At 38.8% G+C, this 24,983-nt stretch overlaps 2 protein-coding genes across 2 annotated transcripts; one reads left to right on the forward strand and one right to left on the reverse strand.

Annotated features, from left to right (window-relative positions):
• Nucleotides 1-1,025: 1,025 nt before the first annotated feature.
• On the forward strand, nucleotides 1,026-13,929 carry LOC121242243 (probable methyltransferase PMT25). The gene is made up of 9 exons (XM_041140134.1): nucleotides 1,026-1,256; nucleotides 2,168-3,069; nucleotides 3,150-3,299; nucleotides 10,602-10,872; nucleotides 10,960-11,070; nucleotides 11,180-11,354; nucleotides 12,555-12,824; nucleotides 13,165-13,359; nucleotides 13,452-13,929. The coding sequence occupies exons 2-9, from the start codon at nucleotides 2,203-2,205 to the stop codon at nucleotides 13,678-13,680; spliced, it is 2,268 nt and encodes a 755-aa protein (XP_040996068.1). The 5' UTR covers nucleotides 1,026-1,256; nucleotides 2,168-2,202; the 3' UTR covers nucleotides 13,681-13,929.
• Nucleotides 13,930-19,392: 5,463 nt separating this feature from the next.
• Nucleotides 19,393-23,365, reverse strand: LOC121243136 (putative wall-associated receptor kinase-like 16). The gene is made up of 4 exons (XM_041141202.1): nucleotides 22,892-23,365; nucleotides 22,493-22,723; nucleotides 21,227-21,547; nucleotides 19,393-20,131 (listed from the first exon to the last, which is right to left on the reverse strand). Exons 1-4 carry the CDS (start codon nucleotides 23,363-23,365, stop codon nucleotides 19,472-19,474), a joined length of 1,686 nt encoding a protein of 561 aa, XP_040997136.1. The 3' UTR covers nucleotides 19,393-19,471.
• Between the last annotated feature and the right edge of the window lie 1,618 nt (nucleotides 23,366-24,983).

Below are 24,983 nucleotides of genomic sequence, written 5' to 3' on the forward strand. Positions count from 1 at the left end.
ATTATTTTTAAATTTAAATAAATTAAATTATTTATTATATTTTATATAAAAATTTAAAAAAATTATAATAATAAAATAAAAAAAAATAAAATGTGATTAAATAAATTAATTAGAGAGGATTTGCCCACCTAAACGGAGCCAGCTAATAGTCTATCGTCCATTTGGTTGGTGGAGGGGCATTATTGTGTTAGATGGCTAGACTTGTCCAGTACACGTGATTGCAGTCTGCTGACTCTGCTGCACTAACTCGTCGAGAAATAACAGCCACATTTGTCATCCACTATCAACATCAAACGTCTCAATTTTTTTGACACAGTTTCATTTTACAATGATTGTATTTTATCATCAGTCTGTGACATTTTGTACAGATAATTTCCTTTGGAAATTAAGGAAAGTGTAAAGGGGGGAATAAGTTAGAGAACTAGAGCAGAATGGCAAAGTTCCTTTTAGGGAAAACACAGGTGTCTACCTATATTGCATGTGATCTAGTAGTGTCGATAATGACTATTGAGTATTGACTTGTTTCAATAGGAATCTACCTGTTTCAATAAGAAGTTGAGCTACTGTCAAAGTCACCTTCTTTTGAGTCCAGCTGAAAAAATTATTAATAAATGAGTTTTTTTACAAATCAACAACTGATTAGATTATACACTGGACATTTTTAATTTTTTTTATAAGATGTGTGATGTTTTTAATAAGATGTGTGAATATTTTTTTAAAAATATGAGATGTAAATTAATAAATAGTGATTGATGAGAAAAATTTTTCTTAATAAATTATACTAAAAAAAAAATGGTACCAATAAAAACAATTATTTTAGTAATCGTAGATCTCTCCTAGTTATAAATAATCATATAGAAAAATTCTAATAATAGAAATTATATTTTTTTGACAATTGGAGACCTCTCCTAGTTATATATAATAATAACGAAAAATACTTAATAAAAATAATATTTTTAACAATCCTAGATCTCTCCTAGATATTCTCCTAAACAAAGTTCCTTCCTTTCGACCCTTGCAAAGTTGAAATGCAAAGGTTACTCATAAAAGGAAGAAAATTAAAAAATTAAAAACCGAAATTGAAGGGAGCTGTCGGCCATAAAATGACCCCAGTTCACTGCACTTGGCAACAATGGCAAGTCTGCTTCTGGGTTCATTCACGCTCTTCATAGTCTTTACACGAAGAGAACAATAGAGAAAAACAGTAGACCCGAGATCCCCAATCTTTTCACTCCGACCACGGAAAGTAAAAAGGGGTACATATCAAAAAGTCCTTTTCTCAATCTTCCTTCCCTGATAATTTTATCACATTATTTTACAGAGCGTGATAGCCAACACAGTTGTATGCGTCCTCGTTCATTGATTTTTTTGCTTTATATTTCAGAATTTACACTTGTGTAATATAGTGCTCGAGATATTTTTTCTATGTTCAACTTTCTAATTATACTCCGTGTTTCAGAGGTTATTGTTTGAGTAGTGATTTTGAGATATTATATTGAACTTCGATGGTTCCGCCTTCTTTATACTTATAGGTCGATTCATACTGTAATGGGTATTGCTCTCATTTGTCAAAGTTGTGAGCTTTTTGCTTTTAGGTAATATAGTGCTTGATAATTTTTTTGCCTGAGCTTGTTTTTCTGAGTTCATCTTTCGGGTTACAATTCATGCTTCAGAAGTTATTGTTTTCTCTGTAGTAGTAATTTGGAGTTATTGTATTCAACTTGGATGGTGAAAATTCACTGACAGTGGTTCTATTGTTGAATTTGAAGTTACTGTTTTAGGCCTGTGAATTCAGTAAGAATAAAATCACATGATTTATATTAAGCTTATGTATCCAGAAAAGTACTCACCAATGAAAAAAGAGAGTTGAATATTATATATTGCAAAAGAGCAATGCGACTCTTCAGTCAGAATTTGTTATCCCAGTCATGTTGGCATATTTAGCGCATTTTAAGTGACTTACCATATCAAATGGAAAGTCACTTAAATTAAAATGAGTTGCATCAATCAGTATGGCTGGGGTGACAAAATCAGGATGAAGAACCACATTTCACATTTCACATTTCAAAACAATGACTGGTTAAACAGAATTCGAATTTGGGAGGTGTGGGTTTGCTGATTTTTGATATATATATATTTTTTATAAGTATATTATTTTCCCTTCCAGGTGTATATAATAGCGGATATCTGCCCCTAGAAAACATGGCTCAGGTGAAATATTCTCGAGTCGATGGGAGGAAGTCTTCAAGTTACCGTTCAACCATATCTATAGTGGTTTTTGTTGCATTTTGTTTAGTTGGGATTTGGACTTTAATGTCGTCCATTGTTCCAACTCAGAATTCGGACTTGACTTCAGAGGAAGCCGTAAATCAAGTGGTGACTGAAAATGGTTCTAGGCAATTCGACAGTTCAGGTGGTTTGCCTGAGGATTCTACAAAAGAAGATAGCAACACAAGAAATGACCAAAACATAATCGAAAGGGAGTCTGGGAATGTTGCCGAGGAAAATCAGGAGAAAGTGGCTACAAAGGAGAGCTCTGACAGTGAGCAGACAGGCTTAGAGGAGAGACAGGGTAACAATGAATCAGACTTGGTTGAGGGTGAAAATAAAATTAACACAGACGAGAGTCAAGATGGACCAAAACAGGTAGATGAAGTGCTTGGTGAGACTGTCGAAAAGGATGCTACTGAGAATAACAAGGAAATCCAGGAAAAAAATCAGGGCTCAGATGAGCTTTTACCTGCTGGTGCTCAGTCTGAAATTTTGAATGAAACTAACACTCAAAATGGGGCTTGGTCAACCCAAGCAATAGAGTCCGAGAATGAGAAGGAATCACAACAATCTTCAATAACTAAGGATGACAGTGACTGCAGATGGAAACTTTGCAATGTAACTGCTGGGCCGGACTACATCCCTTGCCTTGACAATTGGCAAGCTATTAGAAAGCTGCCAAGTATGAGCCACTTTGAACATCGAGAAAGGCATTGCCCTGATGAAGCTCCAACATGTCTTGTTCCTCTACCTAAAGGATATAGGCAGCCAATTAAGTGGCCGGAAAGCAGAGGAAAGGTATTATAACACATATGATGCGTTGATGAAAAATTAAGTTTACTTGATGTTGAGAATTGTTGTTCTTCTTCCTGATGCAGATATGGTATTACAACGTTCCCCACACAAAGCTTGCAGTGGTTAAGGGGCACCAAAATTGGGTTAAAATTACCGGTGAATACCTCACTTTTCCTGGTGGTGGAACTCAGTTCATAAATGGGGCTCTTCACTACATCGATTTCATTCAAAAAGTGAGCCTTGTCGCTTTTATTTTATGCTCCACCTGCGTCTTATGAACAACAGATATTTTGTTAAATGTAATTTCATAAAAGCATGTAATATAAGTGTATAAAAAACATTAGGGAGGTAGAAATAATTTTGATATATTGTGAATGAGGTACTTTGTATCTCATCTCACGGATCTGAATGCAACTGTCTTGGTGCAAACATGGACCTATTTGTTTGCATTCTGTGTAAGCATCCTTAGTAGCTCCCCTATTTTTTTAGGTGACTTTAAACTAGTTCAGTTCTTTGTTTCTCAAGACGCTTAACAAGAGGAGGCTTTAAACATGACCCGGAGCTTTATATGTCTTTTGTTGTACACTACACATGAGAATTCACTATTGCAATTCTTATTTCTATGCATGTGCATATTTGCTAAAAGAACGACAAATTCTTTATTAACTTCAGCTGAATGAAAAAGAAAGTTAAAAAAGGCCCTTTTTTGGGTTTCCTGATAGGTCAAAACACCATGAGATTTCTTAATGTCTTTGTAGCGAGAATTTTGGAAGATCCTTATGTGGCCTCTTTGAGCTTACTGGGATCATTTTATTTTGATTTTTTTGTTCTTATTTCTAATGGATGAACCTCTGTTGATTCTATCAACTGCATTAGCCTCTGCACTTATTTTCCATTCTTGCAACTTGTCCTTGTCATCTGCTTCACTTTCCTATGCATGTGATGGTTCTTTGTTTTGTCATGTGACACCAATTTTATATAACCTTGACACTATCTGTCTTCTTTTATGTTGGACATTCATCAAGGATAATCTACTTGTAAAAAGAGAATCATTGGAAATATTCTACTTTTCCGTGAGTGAGGTCAAGAGTAGTCAAGAGAAATTCTGAACCTACATCTAGACAAAAAGAGTTTTGGGAGAATTTCTCCTTATTTTCACTTCTCTCTCTCTCATGACTTCCTGTTGTCTTCTTATTTCTGACGCATATTCCTAAATCTTCCTGTTAATTGCAGTTACATTTTTGTATCCTCTTCTCTTTTGTTTCTTTTCTCCCTACATTTTTCTTTCTTTCTTTCCTGTTCTTTTGCATTCTCTTTTCGGCCTGGGCATTTTTTTGTCTTGTTGGTATGGTGTTTGAGAAAAGTGTTTTGGTGGTCTTGAAGATATTCACATTTTCAGTGGTTAAGGAAGGGTTGTTGCGTATCACTGAAAGAAGTATAGGAAAGTGAAAAAATTTGTTATCATATGCAAGGTGACGACAAGATGGCTAGAGAGGACAATTGCTGCTTGTGTTGATTCAAGAGATAGTGATTTCCACAAGACATTGCGTGAAGGGAACCGAGCTTTTTGAGCACAATATTATTGTGTTAATTTTATGGGTGTTATTTGGTGATTGCATAGCATGGTGATGGCAGCAGGAATGACTTCATTATCATACCTGAGGGCATGGACGGGAAGGGATGGAGGAGTTTTGTTGAAACGATTAAGGATTTGGGTTATGCCGAATCCTCTGTTTCGATCACCAATAATAGAGGAAGATTTGATTATGGAGATAAAGTTCAGGCTCGCAGCAGGGATTGAGTTCCTTCCAAGTCGATGTTGTGGGGCAGTGAAGGGTCTTATAAGGCGGTGTTATTGAAATTGATGTCTTCTCCGGTCAGTTAGCTCCCGAGGGATCAAATGAGGGTTTCTAAGGACTCTTGGGGCAATGTAGTGACAAAGGTAGGTGGCGGAGCAGTGAAGTCTGTTGACATTCCCAATCAGATTATTGTCTCAATAGGTGGCATTGGTGTTTCCGAGGGAGGCTCGTCAGGTTGGGTAGAGGAAGGGTCGCTGGTGGAGGTGAAGTAAGAATAGATTGAAAATAAAGAGAGGATCAACAGTATTCTGTCGAGGGTTGATAAGGTGATGGGCTTGGGGGAACTCGTGGGCCATAAGTCTAGGACGGAGGGGCTGGAAAATGATGATCTTGGGGTAGTGGGCTTGAGTTTTAACAAAGGGGTTGACAAAAAGAAAGGTTGTATTTCTAAAGGGTCGTTTGAGAATCCAATGGGCTGTGATAAGGGGCCAAACCCAATGTTTTAGATAAAGGAGAAAAAAATTGAGCCGATATCTCAGAAGACTTCCCTGCCTGTGTCGGTGTGGCGATGAAGAATGCTATCGGGCCTTTCTCGGGCTCTAACTCAAACAACTTTAGCCTACCACAGGTGATGGCTCCTTCGACACTGGGGTTAACATAGAAAAGTTAGCCTGTCGATTCTGCCCCTGGGATAAGTATTCAGTTGCCGAAAGTTACGCCGAAATATTCTCCTAAGTTTTCGCCAGTGGTTTTGCTGGTATTTTCAAGTCAGGAGGTGGCTCCTCTGGCCTGGGGCTTAACTCATATTAGTTCACCGGCCATTCCTGCCCATGAAATGAGTATTCAGTTGCCAGAAGTTATGTCAATGGCCTCTTCCAAGGTTTTGCCAGTATTTTCAAATCTGGAGGATTTTAACTGGATAGAAGGTGATGATGTTGTTTTCTCCTCTCCTCCCTCAAATCTTGAGAATCTGATGGCAAGCTCATAGTGTAGTGTTTTCGTCCACGAGGAGGAGGATCATCTTTTTAGTTTGATGGTGGAAGATAATTTGAAACTTTCTAGGGATGACCAAAGGTGTGCTAAGATGGAGTTGGTTCTTAGGGATCTAGAGAATCTGGTTTGTAATTGGATTAAAAGGGAGAAGGTGGGTGATGATCTTGTGCCTTATGTACTCTGCTCTGAGGTGTGAGTTTGGCTGGGTGTTCCTCGAAATGGGTCCTTAAGAAATTCCAAGAAATTCAGGAGTGTTTGTGGATTTCTTGTGATGGATTTGAAGCCCAGTTTAGGGCCGTACTTATTGCTATTGAAGCGGACCATCATTTGTCTTCGAAATCAGCATCGAAAAAAGAAAGAAGATAATTACCTGTACAATAAATTACGACGCAAAGCAAGGGAGTGTAAGTGGAGGAAGGAGTAAGGGAGGGCTTCAAATCTTACTTTATGAAGCCTAAAATTCTTTCGTAGAATGTTAGGGGGCTCGATAACTGCAACAAGTGCCTTAATGTCTAGGAAGGTGGTCGACTTATTGTTATGCTGGAGAGGAATTTAGGGTAATCATCAAATGGCTGCTATTTGGAAGATGGTGCCTTTATGTCTAATGTGGTGTACTTGGAATGAAAGGAATGGTCGATGCTTTGATAATAGGGACTGGTCGATGGAAGGGTTTAGAGACTTTTTTTTAATCATACATTGTTACTTTGGGCTTCAGCCATTTTATTGAATGAGACTATCCTTAATGACTTTTATGCTGATTTTCACAGCACTTAGCTTGTAATTAGGATCATCTCTTGTATACTTCCTGTGTACCTGGAGTATGCCTAATTATGTGATTAATAAAATTTTCTTACTTACAAAAAAAAAAAAAAAAAAAAAAAAAAACAGCAACAAGCGCCTCTGTGTTAAAAATTTATTTCGTCAATGGATGGTTGATATTATTTGCTTATAGGAAACAAAGTTATAGTTGGTTGATAGGAGAATCATCAGAAGTCTATGGAGATATGTGGGGTGGGTATTCCTTGCTTTGAACGGGGCTTCTAGTGCTATTATTGTGATGTGGGACAAGAGGATTGTGGAACTTCTAGAGGAGTGTATTGGGGAATTCTCGGTGGCTTGTCTTTTCAAGAATGTGGAAGATGGGTTGAATGGGCTTTCGTGGGTGTTTACAGGCCTAATTTGGATAATAGTAGAAGGATTATGTGGGACGAGATTGCAGGAATTTATAGCTGGTGGGATGTGCTATGGTGTATTGGAGGAGATTTCAATGTTGCTCAGTTTCCGAGTGAGTGGCCGGGGGAGTATTGGTTAAATCCAGCTATGGTGGGATTTTCTGATTTGAATTTTGATATGGAGTTATTGGATTTGCCACTGGTGGAGGGTGCTTTCACTTGGTCCAACAACCGAGTTTGGTCAAGGTTGGACAGATTTCTTGTTTCCCCTCCTTGAGAGGCTCATTTTCCGGAGTGCTGCCTAAAAAGAATGCTTAGAGTGTGTTCGGATCATTTTCCTATCATATTGGATTGTGGGGTATTCATGGGGGTAGTAGGTATTTCAAGTTTGAAAATATATGGTTAAAAGCTGAAGGTTTTGTGGATATGGTGGGACAATGGTGGTCTTCTTACCAGTTTATTGGTACCCCAAGTTTTATATTGGCAAATAAGCTTAAATCTTCAAAGAATGATTTGAAGAAGTGGAATGTGGAAGTTTTTGGAATGTTGATGGTCAAAGGAAGTCCCTCTTTGAGGAGTTGCATAGGTTGGATGAGAGGGCCGAGATTGGGGTTTTATCGGAGGAGGAGTTGAGTAGTAAACGTTTCAGTGACAGCTGAACTTGAAAACCTGATTTTGTTGGAGGAGATTTCGTGGAGGCAGAAATCTTTGGCTGTTTGCTTGAAAGAAGGAGATTGATGCACAAAGTTTTTCATTGGGTAACCAATTCTCATCGTTGGAATAATGCTATTGAGATGCTCCATTTTGATGGTCGTGTTATTGATGATCATTCTGATATTAAGGGCTTGTTTGGATACTAAAAATATCTCAGAATATCTGTGAATAATAGTGAAATAGTTTGTGAATAGTAATGAAGTAGTATGAGAACAATTGACTTCCCAAATAGGCCCTAAGAAGCTTGTAGTTCATTATTATGAAACACTTCTCTCGGAACACCACATGTGGAGGCCAAAATCTGATGGGCTGACTTTTGAGTCAATTCATTGTCCAAGTGCAAGTTGGTTGGGGAGACCACTTGAGGAGGATGAGGTGCACCTTGTGGTTGAAGGGATGGCTAGAGACAAAGCCTCTGGGCCGGATAGTTTCTCTATGGCATTTTTTCAGGACTGTTGGGATGTTGTGAAGGGCGACATTATGAGTGGTTTTCATGAATTCTTTTCTTATATAAAGTTTGAGAAATGTCTCAATACAGCATTCTTAGCACTCATTCCTAAAAGGGCAGGGGAGATGGATGTCAAAGATTTTTGTCGTATTAGCCTTGTAAATGGGGTGTGCAAGATTACCTTTAAAGTACTTGCTAACTGTTTTAAAAAGTCATGGAGAAGATAATTTCGAAACCTCAAAATGCTTTTGTTAAGGGGTGGCAAATTCTTGATTCGGTTCTTATTGCAAATGAATGTTTGGAGAGTAGATTGTGAATGAGAGTGCTAGGTATTTTATATAAGTTGGATATGGAGAAGGCATATGACCATATAAATTGGGATTTCCCCTTTTGTTTACTTGAGAGATGTGATTTGGGGATAGATGGCATGTGTGGATTAAACATTGTGTAACTATGGCTTGGTTTCCCGTCTTGGTTAATGGAACCCCTTGCTGGTTTTTTTAACGGCACACATGGTTTGAGACAAGGGGAGCCGATCTACCCTTTTCTCTTTGTGATTGTTATGGATGCGCTCAGTCGAATGTTGGATGCTGCGGTTGGTGCGGGATTTCTTTTTGGCTTTTATGTGGGAAGCCCTAACAATGGTTTTATTAATGTTTCCCATCTTCATTTTGCAGATGACACTATTATTTTGTGATAAGGATCTGGGTCACATCTAGGCATTGAAGGCCCTTTTGATTTGTTTTGAAGCTGTTTCTGAACTTAAGGTGAACCTTGAGAAATCCAAGATGGTGCCGGTAGGTGATGTTAGGAATATTAGAAGGTTGGCAAGTATTTTGGGCTGTAAGGTTTCTTTGTTGCCAATGAAATACTTGGGCCTTCCACTTGTGGCCTCCTTCAAGGCTAAGACTATATGGGATGGGTTTGTGGAGAAAATTGAGAGGAGATTGGCTGGATGGAAAAGGTTATGCTTGTCAAAAGGGGAAGAACCCCTCTTATTAAGAGTACAATTTTTCATCTTCCCACATATATATATATATATATATATTTTTTTTTTTTATCTCATTTGCCATTGCCGGCAAGTGTGGCTAATCGAATTGGGCATAATTTCCGAGCTTTCTTGTGGGGAGGAATTGGAGAGGAGACTAAGTTTTACTTGGTCAAGTGGAATAAGATATTTACACCGATTTCTAGTGGAGGGTTGGGAATTTGAAATATGAGGATTTTTAATAAGGCAATCCTCAGGAAATGGTTATAGAGGTACCATCAGGAAGGGGAGTCTTTATGGAAGATTATTATTGTGTTGAAGTATGAGAGTTTGGGTTGGTGTTCTAATGAATTGAGAAGTGCGCATGATGTTGCTTTGTGGAAGAATATTAGAAATCGATGGGGGGATTTTGATCGTTTTATTAGTTTCGTGGTTGGTGATGGATCTAGGGTCAGTTTTTGGCATGACTTTTGGTATGGTGATTCAGCTCTTAAGACCATGTTTCCCTCTTTCTTTTGGTTGGCTCTTAATCAGGAGGCTTCAGTGTCTGAATTGTTGGTTTGTTCTAGTGGTTCCCCAGCATGGAATGTTTATTTCTGTAGAGCTGCTCATGATTGGGAAATTGGAGTTATTTCTGATTTTCACAGTTTATTGTATTCATTGAATTTTGGTAATTATGTGGCGAACAGGATGCAATGGGTGAAGACGGGAGTAGGAAGTTTTCTGTACAATCATTGTATAAGGTCTTGTCATGCCAAAACCATACTTCATTCCCTTGTGCCTATTTGGAAAAGTAAGGTGCCACCCAAGATTGCTTTCTTTGGCTGGACAACATCTTTTGAGAAAATTTTGATGTTGGATAATTTGAGAAAGAGGGGCCTCATTGTAATGGATTGGTGTTATATGTGTAAGAAGAGTGGGGAGTTGGTAGATTATCTTTTACTTCACCGTGAGGTGACAAGAATGTTATGGGTGCAAATCTTTAATAGATCGGGCATTGCTTGGGTAATGCCCAAGAGGATGGTTGATTTTTTTGCATGTTGGCAACGATGTAGGACCAATTCACATATTGAGGATGTATGGAGGATGATTCCTCTATTTATCATGTGGTGTTTATGGATTGAAAGGAATGGTTGAAGCTTTGAAGATAAGGAGTGTTCTTCGGATGAGCTAAGAAGTTTCTTCTTCCATACTTTATTTCTTTGGGCATCCTCTTGTGTACTTGATAGAGCTTGCTTCAATGACTTTCTTGTATCACTTTCTAGCTCCTTATTATGTAACTAGGTGTATGCTGTTTGTATACCCAGCTAGGGTGTCCTGGTTTTGTGTTTTGGTTTCCAGAGCATAATCTGTTGCTGAGACCTTTTTTTTTTTTTTTTTTTCCTGACAATGCATGGGGGATATTGGTATTGACAATGCAGTCTCTTCCTGCCATTGCATGGGGGAAAAGAAGCCGTGTGATATTAGATGTTGGGTGTGGAGTGGCTAGCTTTGGAGGTTTTCTTTTCGAAAGAGATGTTCTTGCAATGTCTTTTGCTCCCAAAGATGAGCACGAAGCTCAAGTACAGTTTGCACTTGAACGAGGAATCCCTGCCATATCATCAGTTATGGGAACTAAAAGACTTACCTTCCCTAGTGGTGTATTTGATGTTGTGCACTGTGCACGCTGTAGGGTCCCATGGCACATTGAAGGTAATGTTTGCTTTCTCATTTTCTTTTCTCCTCTTCCCAGTTCAATTTTTTTTCTTGCCTAGAAATAAAATTTTAGGTACATCATAGGTGGTAAACTTCTTTTGGAGCTGAATCGCGTCTTGCGACCTGGTGGTTACTTTGTCTGGTCTGCTACTCCGGTTTATCGGAAGAATCCTGAAGACTCGGGCATTTGGAAAGGTAGAATGATTTCTTTACTATGCAGGTTTCTCACAAGAAAATGGGCTTTGGGATTGACTCTTAGATTCCTTTCTATTTTTTTTTTTTTTTATGTGGTAATTGATGGCAGCAATGTCTGAGCTAACAAAGTCAATGTGCTGGGATCTGGTGGTGATTGGAGAGGACAAATTGGATGGAGTGAAAGCAGCAATATACAGAAAACCAACTTCCAATGAGTGCTATGAAAAGAGGCCGCAAAATGTGCCTCCCATATGCAAAGAATCTGATGATCCAAATGCTGCCTGGTATATCCACTTTACCCCATAGTTTTACATATTGGTATTATCATGGTAGTGTTTTTTATGAGAGAGCCAAAGGCTCGACTAATATGTTTTCTCTAATTTATGCAGGGAAAGTACTTTACATGAAAATAATTTTTCTATGCTATTTTGTGATCCCATCAACATGTCTTGCCATAGATAATGCTTATTACCACAGAACGAAATCACAAATCACAAATCACATGTGAGATAAAAAGGCAATTTATATCTAATAAATCAGGTTATGATGTTCTATAGATCCCTGGTGCATATCAGATCATGTGGCGTTATTGCTGTTGTACCTCCATGCTTTTGCCTTTACAAATCAGAATCAATTCTACTTTTTAGGAGTACGTGGCCATGTCATTTTTGCAGACCACTTCTGGTTGATTAGAATGGTTTCTCAAGGGAAGTTTAACCATTAGTATGCTTGGATATATCCTGGATATTAATTGAAGCCTACAAGGTATTAGCAGGGATTTCCAGCTGACGTTCTCCTCCCCAAGGGAAGGTTCTTATGAGTAAAGTGTCATTTACTTAGCATTTGAGGACGATGGATCAATATGTAATATCCTTCATTGATAAAGGGCTCAAAAGCGGGGAAAAAAAAGAACCCACACAAACATTGAGATATAGATGTGCCATAAACATTGAATTCAAACAAGCTATGGTAGTACATACATAATTTTTTTTTTTTTTGATGAATAAGAAATTTTATTGAGACAAGTAGCAAGGCGAAGCCAAGTACACGGTATACAAAAACTGAACCTAGTTACATGGTAGTACATACATAATCGCATACACTTAACTGAAAAAAAATACGAATTAAGGGCATTTTTAGTTTTTCTTGCTCTCTATATTATGAGACGATTATTTAATTTACATACACTGTCAGGAGTGCTAGAAATTGTAGTTTCATGATTTAAACATATATTATATTATGGGATAAATATGCATTTTCCTTATTTTGGTTATGGGAAAAGTTGAAAACAGGAGAATAGGATTAGGAAATCACTGAAGCGAGGATGATTTTACCTTCAAAAATGATTTTATCTTTATTCATACAGTTTCTTCTTTATCTTGGCAACTTCCTAGCTCCAGTATTGCTTCACTTTGCTACAGAAGCACCTCACATTTAAAAGGCTCTACAAGAATGCTTACTAGTGAATACTTGTTGTTTCTTAGGAATGTACCGATGCAAGCATGCATGCACAAAGTGCCAATCAGTGCATCAGAGAGGGGGTCTCGCTGGCCTGAGCAATGGCCACGAAGGTTGGAGAAAGCACCTTACTGGTTGAATTCTCAGGTCGGAGTCTATCGCAAAGGTGCTCTGGAGGATTTCACTGCTGACTACAAACACTGGAAAAATGTTGTCTCCAAGTCATATTTGAATGGGATGGGAATCAATTGGTCTTCCGTGAGAAATGTTATGGACATGAGAGCTGTATATGGAGGGTAAGCATCGTAATTTTCTTGAATACTTTATTTCCATGAAAGTAATATCCTTGGCAGGCACTTGTAAAAGAGTGAATTCCTTTTGGCACCATTATCTGATCATTACCCATCAATTTGAACTGAATGTGGTCGGCGTGGGTTAAATGATGGGAATACTCTTTCAGCATCCTATTATTGCATTTCATTCCTATGGTTATGATATTTCCCTCTTACTTGTCAAAATAAATCAATTACATTTCCTTCTTCTAGTGTAGTAAGAAGATTGCAGGTTCATTTTCATTCATGTTTTCTTTCGTTTTCTGTTTTTTGATGAGCTTTACACAATGAATATTTCTTCTAGGTTTGCTGCGGCACTAAAGGACTTGAAAGTGTGGGTTATGAATGTAGTCCCGATCGACTCTCCGGACACACTCCCAATAATATATGAGCGTGGTTTATTTGGAATATATCACGACTGGTGTGAATCATTTAATACCTATCCCAGATCTTACGATCTTCTCCATGCCGACTATCTCTTCTCAACTCTTAAAAGGAGGTTTGTTATTTTTCGTACTGCATTCGATGTTTTATTCTTCAAAACAGATGTCCTTCGATTTATCTGGTTAAATGCCAATTTTCTGGTCACAGGTGCAACTTAGCGGCAGTGTTTGCAGAGGTTGATAGGATCCTTAGGCCAGAAGGAAAGCTGATCATACGGGACGATGGTGAAACTGTAGAAGAAGTCGAGAAAATGGCTAAATCTTTAAAGTGGGAGATCAGATTAATTTATTCAGAAGACAATAAGGGATTGCTTTGTGTTCAGAAGACATTGTGGCGTCCCACAGAGATGGAGACAATTAAATCAGCTATCGCTTAAGCATGATGCTTCAACTGACTTACTGTCCGAGGCTGCTCTCATGCTTATATTATTAGTCTATTACGTTCGTTTTTTTAAACGTAATATCCAGATTTCTCTATTTATACATTATATGGCCGATTATTCTGTCTCAGCTATGTGTTTTTTACTGCATTTATTCCATTTTTTCGTGCTTAAGTTATGGTCCTTGATATCTGAAACTATTTTCTCATCGTATTATCGTTGATATAAATGCCCGGAAAGTTACTCATAAAGAATCTGCGCCATCGTCCATGTTTATTACTACCCTAAACACTTGTATCTTCGTTATTTCCCGCATCTGAAATCAGCCCTCTCTCTGTTATCGTTGGTTTCTCAAATCTCCTACAGATTTGCTGGAGCAAACTGCATGTTGTAGCAAAAACAGGAAGAAAACATGTTCTTTCTGGTGATGATAATCAAATTTAACGTTAATTGACTTGAAAGCTACCGCATTATGAGCATTGATACAGCTCCATACATGTACTAACCTTTTGGAAACACTTGGGGAAGGGGAGCTAATGGGGGTTGCAGTAGTCATGTGGAAACTATGGAAAAGGAGGAATGAAGTTATCTTTGAAAAACAATTTACTAATCCTCTCTCTGTTTAACCAAGCAAGCAAAAGATTGTTGGATATTAAAGCCAGTTTTCAGGAACGGTAGAGGAGTGTCCTTGGATCTACTAATGATCCATCTAATTGGGTGGCACCTCCTCGAGGTATGATCTCAACTGGGATGCAGCTGTTGACAAACATAATTGCATGGCTGGTTTTGGAGGCTTGGCAAGCGATTGTGAGGGACAGATCATGGCTACAATGAGAATGAAGAGACCACTCTACCCTTACCCTCTTCTTCCTGAAGTGATGGCTGCTTAACATGCTTCAAGGTTTGCTGTTTAGTTGGGTTTCCAAAGATTGTTTTGGAAGGAGATGCTGCAAATGTGGTTACAGCAATAAAAAATGGGACTCAAGGATGAGATACATCAAGTATGATAATATCTGATGCTAGGAGAGCTTTTTCACAGTTACAGCAGTGGACTATTTCACATGTTCATAGAGGCTCCAATCATATAGCTCATGTTTTGGCAAGAGATGCTTTACATATTTCCGAAACTATCGTTGATGTAGAGGAAATTCCTCATTGTATTGCTAAGTCTTGATTAATAAAGCATACATATTTCTTCTCAAAAAATAAAAATAAAAATAAATCCATACATGTACTGAAAAAAGAGTTATCATTCTTACAAGTGGTGTTCCACTTCCACCTAAAGAAACTCACACTTCTCAGTTTAACCTGATTTGGAGCTTCATATCCTCACTCTTATTTATTAGCTGCACAAGCATAGTACGTACGTATGATCTTGATCTGCAGGCGTATCTAAGTTTGTTATGAAATGTTAATAACAATAATAATATCGAGAAGGGTTGTGCTAAATGCCACCCATATTTGTCCTTTGGCCTATTGTAAATTGTATTATTTTTTATTTTCTTTTAAATATCTTTAAACATTATAAAAAATACCAATATACTAATAATCACTTTCTTAATTATTAAGTAAAAAAAATAAAAATTTTAAAAAAATAAAATACATAAACGATAAAATTGAGAAGATAAACTTAAACGACATATATATTTTCCTGCATTCTCATTTAATCATGGAAGCGTGTGCACATCATTATGGTGTATGAACCTTTGGAACATTGTCCGACAGCAAGACTTTTAAGGAAGATAACAGCATGCATGCATATCCTTTCTTTTGATAAAAGAGCAATCCCATGTGACGAATAGTATGGTACTCTATTACCTTATTTTCTTTAATTCCTGGATAAGAAATCTAATATCAATTCATTCTCTCATACTTGGAATGCTTGAAATCATTGTGTTTCCTGGTCATTTTAACTTGTCTCTTACATTTGAGAATAGCTTATGGGCTAAAATGGAACAATCCTCTTGAATTAGTACATTTGAGAATAGCTTCCAACCAATCATCACAGAAAGATACATTTGAGAATAAATAGCTTATGGGCTAGATTGAAGAGAAGGGTTAGTATTTTTGAGAAAAAGCTTGTAATAAGAGAAATGGTAGGCCTATGAAGAGAACTGTAAGAAATTACATCAAAAATTGATGTATCTTTCTGTGATGATTGGTTGGAAGTAGAAGATGTGGTATTTTGAAACTCATGATTGATTAAGGATGTATGTGTATGGTTTATTGTTTGAGGATGCTCCATTTCCTGAAAAATTCATTGAACTAGTTATAGCTTAACTACTATTATGGCTGAAGGATCATTCCTTGTATATATGTTAGCAAAGTGAACTTTGTAAATTGTAACAATGAGACTTTTCTGATCAGTCAATTTAGCTATGAGAATTGCTACATATACAAAGAAATTATACAAAAGTAAATCTACAAACTAATGTAGTGCCATGTGATCCGTTAAATCTACTTTACAATAAAAATAACTTTATAATATGATGTACCACATTAAGCCACATCAGTTTGTAGGTTTACTCTTGTGTAATTCTTTTGTATCTAAAGTATTTTCCTTTAGGTATTGGCTGGGCTGCCCATTATTTGAGGAGAGGTGGTGCCACCAATCACTGGCATTTTCACAAAATTTATTGATTTCCTGGTGGAAGTGCCGATAACCATTATCTTTTCCAGGTAAAAGCATTTCTTTGTTGCCAAAATGGCATACAAAAAGTGCGGAGATGCTTCTTTGGACTTCTATAGAATTTTCTCCACTTTTTCTTACTTATGCATGTTTGTCTTTCGAACTGATCTCTGTAAAATAAATGAAAAAAGGGTACCATCCTCATGTTTGCATGATTGAAAGAGAATAATTATACTAGAGTTAAGTGGGATAGGCTTAGTGCCATTCTAGGAAAAGATTTTATTAGTGACCCATGCTTCGTCAGTTTTAGTTTAAAAGTGGAGGATTAACCATGCATGATGGTATATACGCGCACAGCCATGCAAACCCAAGGGTGATGCAGTTGCAAGGGATTGAATGAATAGGATTTTCAAATTTTGATCAAGTTTCTGTTTACCATTGTTCTTTTCGAATGATAAGCATTGAACCCATAAACATTTCCTCCCATTGATTTGTAAAAACTTCTGTAGATTTGATTGATTTTATATGAACTCTGACCCTAAACACAAAAGGCTCGTGCTTCAAGTCATGCATGCTCAGCATGAATCTCATGGCCGCATGCATGATATTCTGGGAATATGTGTACATACAAAAGTGCAGACCAAGTTGGTTAAAATGTTCTTTTATAAAAGTCACATATGGCTTCAGTAGGTCTGACAGCAGAGATTTCTAACCAGACAGGAGATTAAACAATTATAGTACTCAACCAATGAGGGCTACTGAATATAAAAGTCCCTAAATTTCCTCCCTCACGTACTCAAATTCTACTTCTATTTCGACAATGAGAGCAACATGAACATGAGCTGCTTCAAAGATATGAATTATCTAATACCCCATTGTCTGCCATTAAGTAATCTTTCCTCAAACAACCGAGTTGGCAGTCTCCATACATTACTCAACATGTCTACTGCAACAGTCACTCTAAAGCTGCAGGCATTGAAAGTGAAAAGAGAGCTCTGGCGATTTCCTGATCACTAGTGTTCTTCAACATGATGTTAGTCAAGTGCTTGCTCTTGACTCTTCTTGCTTTCATTGTTCTTTCAGAAGCATCAAGATTGCCTAAGGAATATTGGGAACAGATGCTGCCTAAGAAGCTCCCCTCTCCTTCCTCATCCCCCTCCAAGCGCACCAATTCTCTAACTTCATCATCTTCTACAACCTGGAGGGCCAACAGAAACCTCCCTTCCTCAGATGGGAAGATCTAGTCGCGATCTGAAGAACTTTAATTCGACGTACGCCTCCTTCTAAACTGTAAGAAAGGCAGTTTTAGAATTGCACTAAAGGAAGCCTGCAGAGTTTCGCAAACTAGTTTTTATATCAATCTGATGTCGAATGAACAGATTCGCACCCTTGTAGATTTATTTCACTTTGGCAGCAGATATAGTACGTACTCGGTTGTAAAGATAGTCGAGAGTTGCATTCATAACAGAACAACTTTGTAGAGGACGATTTCAGGATATACTTTTGTATTCTCCTAATTTTGAGAGGCTTTTCTCGCATGATGCCAAGTACTACCACTATTAATGGTGATGAACTGATCAATTTTTTATAAGGGAATTGTGGGGAAGGGGGATTTCGATTTCCAGATATCCTTCATTAGAGAGGGACAATGCTATATTTGCAAATCCTGTAAGGTATTTTGGCATTCAACCACAAGAAGTTCGAAGGTGAGGAATGCCATCAGGCCTGCAAGACCTGGCCTACCGATGGTCTTTTTTATTAATCTTCAAGGTAATTCTCTTCTAGATCATATTTTTCTCCAAAAATGAAATAAAACTTACCATAATGTTAGAAATTCTAGATCAGAGTGCACAGCCTGATACTGGGATTAGAGAGAACCGTACTATTTGAGAGTGAGAGGTTTTCGACTTTAGTCCACGAGGCCCCAACCTCTAAGGGAGGAGGGGCTATATATAGCCTGATCTCCAATTGTTACCCATTATTAGCCACTTCATATGTGGGCATATGAAGAGGAAGGGGTGCCAACTATGGGCGCCCCTTTATTACACATATATTGTAGTATCTTGACGTTCTTGGTAAGGCAGTACTGATCTCTAGAGGTGATATCATGGATTTGAGTAAAGCATTAATTGGCTTCGTATAAAGGAAAAATGATGGTCACACTTCATTTTGCTCACATTTTTTTTTTTTTTTTAAGGCAGCTTGCATGTTCCATATTGAATTTCTTCTGCTAGTGCAACCATTCCTTTCACATGATTACGTGATACATCATGAAAACAGATAATATCAGCCAAGAATCACTGAATGAACAAAAACTTTCTGGGGAAATACTTCCACTATAATTAGCTGCGCAATGTTGCAGCATGGCGTAATTAGCATTTATTTTGCTGAATTCTTGAACAAGATATATTTTGCACATGTGCTGCTCAATTATTTTGCTTCTTTGTCCATCCACTTGATGGTTGATTCTTGTAGATTTTTGTAACTTTTATTTGCAGATTGAGCGTGTGAAGACTATTTTAAGTCCTTTTTTCCCATCTCAATGTCAAGGAATTTAGGTAGGAAGTGTTTAAAGACCTAGAGTGTTAGGCTTCTTTGTGCTCTATGTCCTCATCAAAGCTTGTACTTTTGTTTAATCTTGAAGAGGATTAGGCTATATGTGTGTGTGTGTGTGTGTGTGGGAGCTAGTTCTTATGTGCAGTAATTCGAACTTAAAATCTATAGGATGAGCTGTTTGAGATTCATTATATTTTGCATGTTTTTCGAGTAATACAAACTCAGTAAAAGGAAGTCTAGTCTGATAGATATGATTAATATGGTCAACTAAACCCTTTAGACAGAGTCACAGAAGTTCCATGACTGAACGGAAAGCATTATGTCAACTGAGCATTCCATGCAGTAAGCGGTACGTCTTTGTTTATTTATTTCATTCTCAAGACAACTTGAAGCATGCAGTATGTCATACGAGAAAGAGTGAAACACAGAAAAAACACAGGAAAAACAAGTCTCAATGCAGAGTCGCTAACCACATTAGATGACAACTACAAAGGATCCGTCATACCCATAGAAGGGAATGCACGTACAGAATAAAAGTAGGAAATTGCATATATGCATGAGAAGAAAATGACATCAACATCCGTATATGTTAGCACAAAACATTCATCTTCCATCTCCCAAGTCGTAGGTTCCATGGTCATTCATGCTATGATGATATCCAGTAGTTACGGTACTGCTACTTCCCCCATATTTGTTAGCCTCGCATGTCTCACCAAGCAAGTGTTCTACCTCTTCTGAATTTGCTACCATGTTAAACCAGAGACGCTCCTGCATCTCTCTTATTCCTTCTAATTCCATTGCTACTTCCCTCATTGTAGGCCTCTCATCCCCTTTTACTGCTAAGCATCTCCTTGCAAGCTCCACAAATTGTTGGATCTGCTCCTTATTTCCTTCTGCAACTATGTGATTTTCAAGAATTTCAAACAATCTTTCCTCTTTTATGGAAGAAATAAAATACATAGCCAGACTTCTTTGCTCCTTGGACCTAGCAAATAAAAGTGCCTCCTTTCCTGTAAGTAGCTCCACGAGCACCACTCCAAAGCCATAGACATCACTTTTCTCTGTCAATTGGTTTATTTGCAAGTATTCAGGATCTAAGTATCCAAGAGTTCCTTGTACTACAATGGCTAGTTGCATTTGATCTCTCGGAACCAATCTTGAAGTTCCAAAGTCGGAGACTTTTGCAGTGAAATCATCATCAAGCAGTATATTTGTTGATTTTACATCCCTGTGAATTATAGGTATTGAGGCTGCAGAACGTAGATACTGTTGAGGGAAAAATTAGTTGATTGGTATATTCTTGTGAAAACCTGTGTAAAATTGAGTTGTAACAAATGTTGAAGCAGTGTGATATGAAAAGATTGAAGTGTGCTCAATATGGCTCAACTGGCGCTCGACTGGCGCTCGAGCGGGACCTTCCAGAGAGGTTGGCTCGATGTGCGCTCGACGCAGTGCTCGAGCGGAACCATACAGAGAGGTTCACTCAATGTGCGCTTGACGTGGCGATTGAGCAGAACTCTTCCAGAGAGGTTCGCTCGATGTGCGCTCGACTTAGCGCTCGAGCGGAACCCATCCAGAGAGGTTCGCTCGATGTGCGCTCGACCCAACACTTGAGCAGAACTCATCCAGAGAGGTTCGCTCGATGTGCGCTCGAGCGGTTTCAGAAGACAACGTGCGCTCGACCTTCGCTCGACACTTCGCTCGAGCCAATGTTCAAGACAATCTAAAATTCATGATTTTGAGTGCCGTGTCTTGCTGGGACTATAAATAGAACAGCTTATTTATGTTCTTTGGTGTGGAGAAATAGAGCAAAAACCCTAGTTGCTTCAAGAGCCATAGAGAAAAACTTTTCCACATTGTTGAATCTCTCTTGGACAAACACATCTCCACCACACCACACTCAAGATCAAATCTTATTCAAAATCTATTGAGGTGGACGTTTTGTTTGGTTGGAAGAGTTCGGAGCTGCTGTTGATGCAGAGATCGAGAGGTTCTCGTGGGATGCTATAGAAAGGTCGGAGTTCCAACACTACATGCGTGTAGAGATCAAGTGGGTCACCCATGATGTTGCAAGCTAAGTTTAGGAACTACAAAAGTTTTGTGAGTGTCTCTAAATTGGTTGTAATAAACTTTTTCTATAGTGGATTTTAGGTGGTGGCTTACACCCGGAGTGATTTTAGATTTTGAAGACGTTCTTCAAATGAGTTTCCACTTCGTGACCAAAATCATTGTGTTGATTATTTGTGTTATCTGATTAACTGTTTGTTTGTTTATAATTTTGTAAAGACCAACAAATTTGAATTACACCTATTCACCCCCCTCTAGGTGTAGTAATTGGGAGAACCACTGCTTTTTCAGATACCATAGTGCCTCAGCTGTTTCTGCAACTATCCTCAAGCGGGTTTCCCATGGAAATGTGGACGCATTGCTTTCCTGATGAATGTACTTGAAAAGGGTACCCTTCGGGACAAATTCGTAGACAAGCAAAGGAACTTGTGTCTCTAAACAACATCCCAAGAGTTTGACAACATGCCTATGATTAATTTGGGAGAGCACAACAACCTCGTTGATGAATTGCTCAATTTGGTTTTCATCCTCTATCTTGGACTTCTTGATGGCAACGATCTTATTGTCTGCTAAAAAAACCTTTGTAAACCGTACCAAAACCTCCTCGGCCAATTATCCTGCTCTCATCATAGTTTTTGGTAGCCTTCTGCAGCTCATCTAGGGTAAAGATTTTGACTGTTTTTGTGGATCCTTCTTGTTGGCCGAGTCATTGATATAAAATCAAGCCTCCATTCTGTTGAAAGAACTTCTCTCTGAGCTTGACAATCTTTCTTTTCTTGAGTACGAAGTACACCCAAGAGCTAAGCACAAGCAGAGAAATAAAACTCCAGTTCCTACATTATGAAAGGCGGATCGAAGCCATATTAATTTTAACCACGCCTTTGATCGAACAATTAAAAGGTGTAGAATTAAGAATTTATTGCTCTGTTAATTATACCCAAGAAATTAAAGTAACAAAAACGACCAAAGCCAAGGGCTGTTCCAAAAGAAATGTAAAACTGCAAAAGAGATCCTGCAAAATCACGATGACATGCAAAAAGTACTGTAGCTTGGACAAGGGAGTTCAAGAAACACCCAAAAGATGCAAATTTGAGCCCTCCAAATTTGAGCAAGCACTTAAGGAATGTTTTTCCATATATTTAACAATTAATTGCAAATTTTCTAAGCATGCTCTGTTTTGGCAACCCAATATCAGTTAGACGTAGAGAAAAACGAAATAGTTATATGCTCACCAACGGCAATCTGAATCATAAGTACGAAATCCGGAGCACAACCTCCCCCATCTTGTGTTCCGTCACCATGGTACCACTATGGGCAACGACATATATGGTCGCCCTCTGTGTTTTCACAGTCTCGTGCTCTTTCGCATTTATTCAGTGTAGCATTGTCACATTCGTTTATATCTGTGAATCAAATGAAAAAAAAATAAAACATCAGCTTCAGATATAGTGCATGCAGTAATCATATTGTAAGCAAATAAAAACTACATACATACATACATACATATTCATCTTTTTCATGTTTATTGCTCGGTAAGCTTTTGTAGATTTATGATACCTTGGCAACCGTGAGGGAGGTATGGGTTCCCTTGGTAACCCTGCCTGCATTTGCACTGGTACCCCGACCTTGTTTTTGGATTATGGCATTCACTATTCGGATCCTGACATGCGTAATTCGGTTTTCTCTGAGCTTCTTCGCATCTTTCCTCCCCAATTGCCCAATCAAGTACCATTGGACGCCAATGGCTTGGCCGTTTCTGAAGGTAATCAGTGGAGAAGCTAAAGTTTCCTTTTTGGACAACAAAAGCGTAGCCGCAAGGATTGAAGTCTCATACGTTTGTGTGATTTTCAAAGCTGGACACACTCAGATTATAATTTTTCAAGCCATCTGGAAACTCTACGTTGCAACACCCAACGCCAGAGCATGACCCGTTGACCGCATCGCTTAGGTCATTACATTGAGATCTGCACCCTGTCGAGTATATTTTTTCATTTTTCTCCCAACTAATAATGCCCTCAGTGTCACAGCCAAGAACAATGAACTGATTTTTGGTTGTAGAAATGGTAAACTTTCCTGCGCAAAACCAGGATGGATAATCGGATTCGATGGAACCCGAGGCATTGTACAGTCTCGGGCTACAAGTGCCAGGACATGCATTTCATGAGCCTCAATGGATATGTTTGTAACACGGACGTTGACCCCTATCGTTGCACTAAGAGAGTCATCACAACTAATATTGAACATCTTGTTCAAGTAGCATTCTTCACTCAAGCCAAATGGAAATGGAATTTCTACATTATCCCCACACTTGTTGGCGCAGCCAGGTTGGGCTTGAGCTGCCGCTGCCGCTGCCGCTGCTGCCACCATCGCAAGCAGTATCATTCCAATGAATGAGATTAATTGCAAAAGCAACTTCGAGAGTTCTTCCATGGCCAGAACCTATTTTCTCGAGAAGAAAAATGTTATTGATCTATTGCGTTCGCAAGTGTGGCGCCCCCAATCCCCCTTATATAAATACACAGGGATCGAGATGCCAGGATGGTGACAACACGGTCACGCATCCTAACGAAGTGCCGGTGTGTGTACATGCAACAGTGTTCAAATAAAATAACGCAGCGGATAGTCAACTAAGTACCAGAATTTAATTACAATCAAACATCAGTAAAGATTTAAATAGCCGTTATACAGTCATCCATAAAATAATTTACAATAGTTTTAGATATACAAACGAGTGATCCCAGATCACTCCTCAGGCGGAGCCGTCTCCTCAGGCTCGCCCTCCTCCTCCTGATCAGCATTAAAATCTGCGTTACCACAAAATGGTATCGCAGGTAAGTATAACCCAAACAGCAACGTAATATAAAATGCATTAAATGCAACTAACATGCATGCACATGAAAACATGCATTTTTTTTCCACAAAACATCATTTTCCCCGAAAATGATAAATTTCCAACTCACACCAAAATCCCATTTTGGTCCAAATTATTCGTAAAACATTTTCCCAGAAAATGATTTACCCAAAAATCAACTCGCACTATTTTCCCAGAAAATAGTGCATTAATACCAAATGCACCATGCATTATTTCCATATGCACCATGGTCTCCCCTATGGACCATCCGCACGTCCTGGCTTCGCAGCGGTACTCAGTTCCGCGCCCAGCGCGTACGTGGCCAAGCACTCACACTACGCAACGAGCGATGCCCAGTTCCGCGCCCAGCGCGTACGTGGCCAGACATCCTCTAGTCCCCGCCAGCAGAAGGACCACGGAGTCGGCACGAGACCATCTCGTCCGATCCCATTGTCGCCCGGCGACAATCCAGGGGACGTTACTCAGTATATTCCGCTCCCGAGTAACCAGAGGAGCTCCACCGAGTTAATGCCCATCTCGGCTTGGGGTCGTGATACACACGCACCAAAAATATCATCACATAAAATCATAGCTTTTCAAAGCACATGAACATAAATGCAATACACGAAAACCCAGTTTTCTTTTACAAACATGATCATGCATGAAATAATGAAATGCACATGTACCAACACAATGTCCAAACCAACAGATACCAATCCAATCAAATCCAACCAAACAACTCCAATCACAAATCCATCCGACCCCCGAACTCCTCGGACTCAGTCCGGCATGCCAAAAACACAGTGAAATGGGTTAGTGCAAAAATACATTTAAATTACGAAAATTCTTTGGAGAAATACTTACAGTGCAATATAATAATTTTCCGAGGATCGCGAAGTTGAAAAAGGCGACGTTTGAGCAACACCACAGTGTAAAATACACTGTGGCCGTGGGTCACAAATACCAACTTTTCAACGAGGACAAACGAAGACCCAAGATTGATAGGGTAGGGCTTAGGGAGGTCGGTGAAGCTAGTGGTGGTGGTGGTTTGCCGTGGGTGGCGGCGCAAGGGGTGGTTTTAGGCCAAAAAAGTGCAAATCGGAGATGGACTTGGTGGGGCTTCACCGGTGACGGATCGGAGCTGGGGTTGGGTCCAATGGGTTGCCAAGAGGCCGGGGATGAAGTGGTAGGAAGATG

This window comes from Juglans microcarpa x Juglans regia, chromosome 8D, assembly GCF_004785595.1.
Source record: "Juglans microcarpa x Juglans regia isolate MS1-56 chromosome 8D, Jm3101_v1.0, whole genome shotgun sequence".
NCBI classification, from domain to species: domain Eukaryota; kingdom Viridiplantae; phylum Streptophyta; class Magnoliopsida; order Fagales; family Juglandaceae; genus Juglans; species Juglans microcarpa x Juglans regia.

Coding starts and splice junctions, on each gene's coding strand:
- LOC121242243 (XM_041140134.1), top strand. CDS start 2,203: ATGGCTCAGGTGAAATATTCTCGAGTCGATGGGAGGAAGTCTTCAAGT. Junction 3,300..10,601: donor ACATCGATTTCATTCAAAAA/GTGAGCCTTGTC, acceptor TTGACAATGCAG/TCTCTTCCTGCCATTGCATG. Junction 13,360..13,451: donor TTCTCAACTCTTAAAAGGAG/GTTTGTTATTTT, acceptor TTCTGGTCACAG/GTGCAACTTAGCGGCAGTGT.
- LOC121243136 (XM_041141202.1), bottom strand. CDS start 23,365: ATGGAAGAACTCTCGAAGTTGCTTTTGCAATTAATCTCATTCATTGGA. Junction 22,724..22,891: donor GACAGGGTGCAGATCTCAAT/GTAATGACCTAA, acceptor TTGTCCAAAAAG/GAAACTTTAGCTTCTCCACT. Junction 21,548..22,492: donor CCTCCCTCACGGTTGCCAAG/GTATCATAAATC, acceptor AGAGCAGGATAA/TTGGCCGAGGAGGTTTTGGT.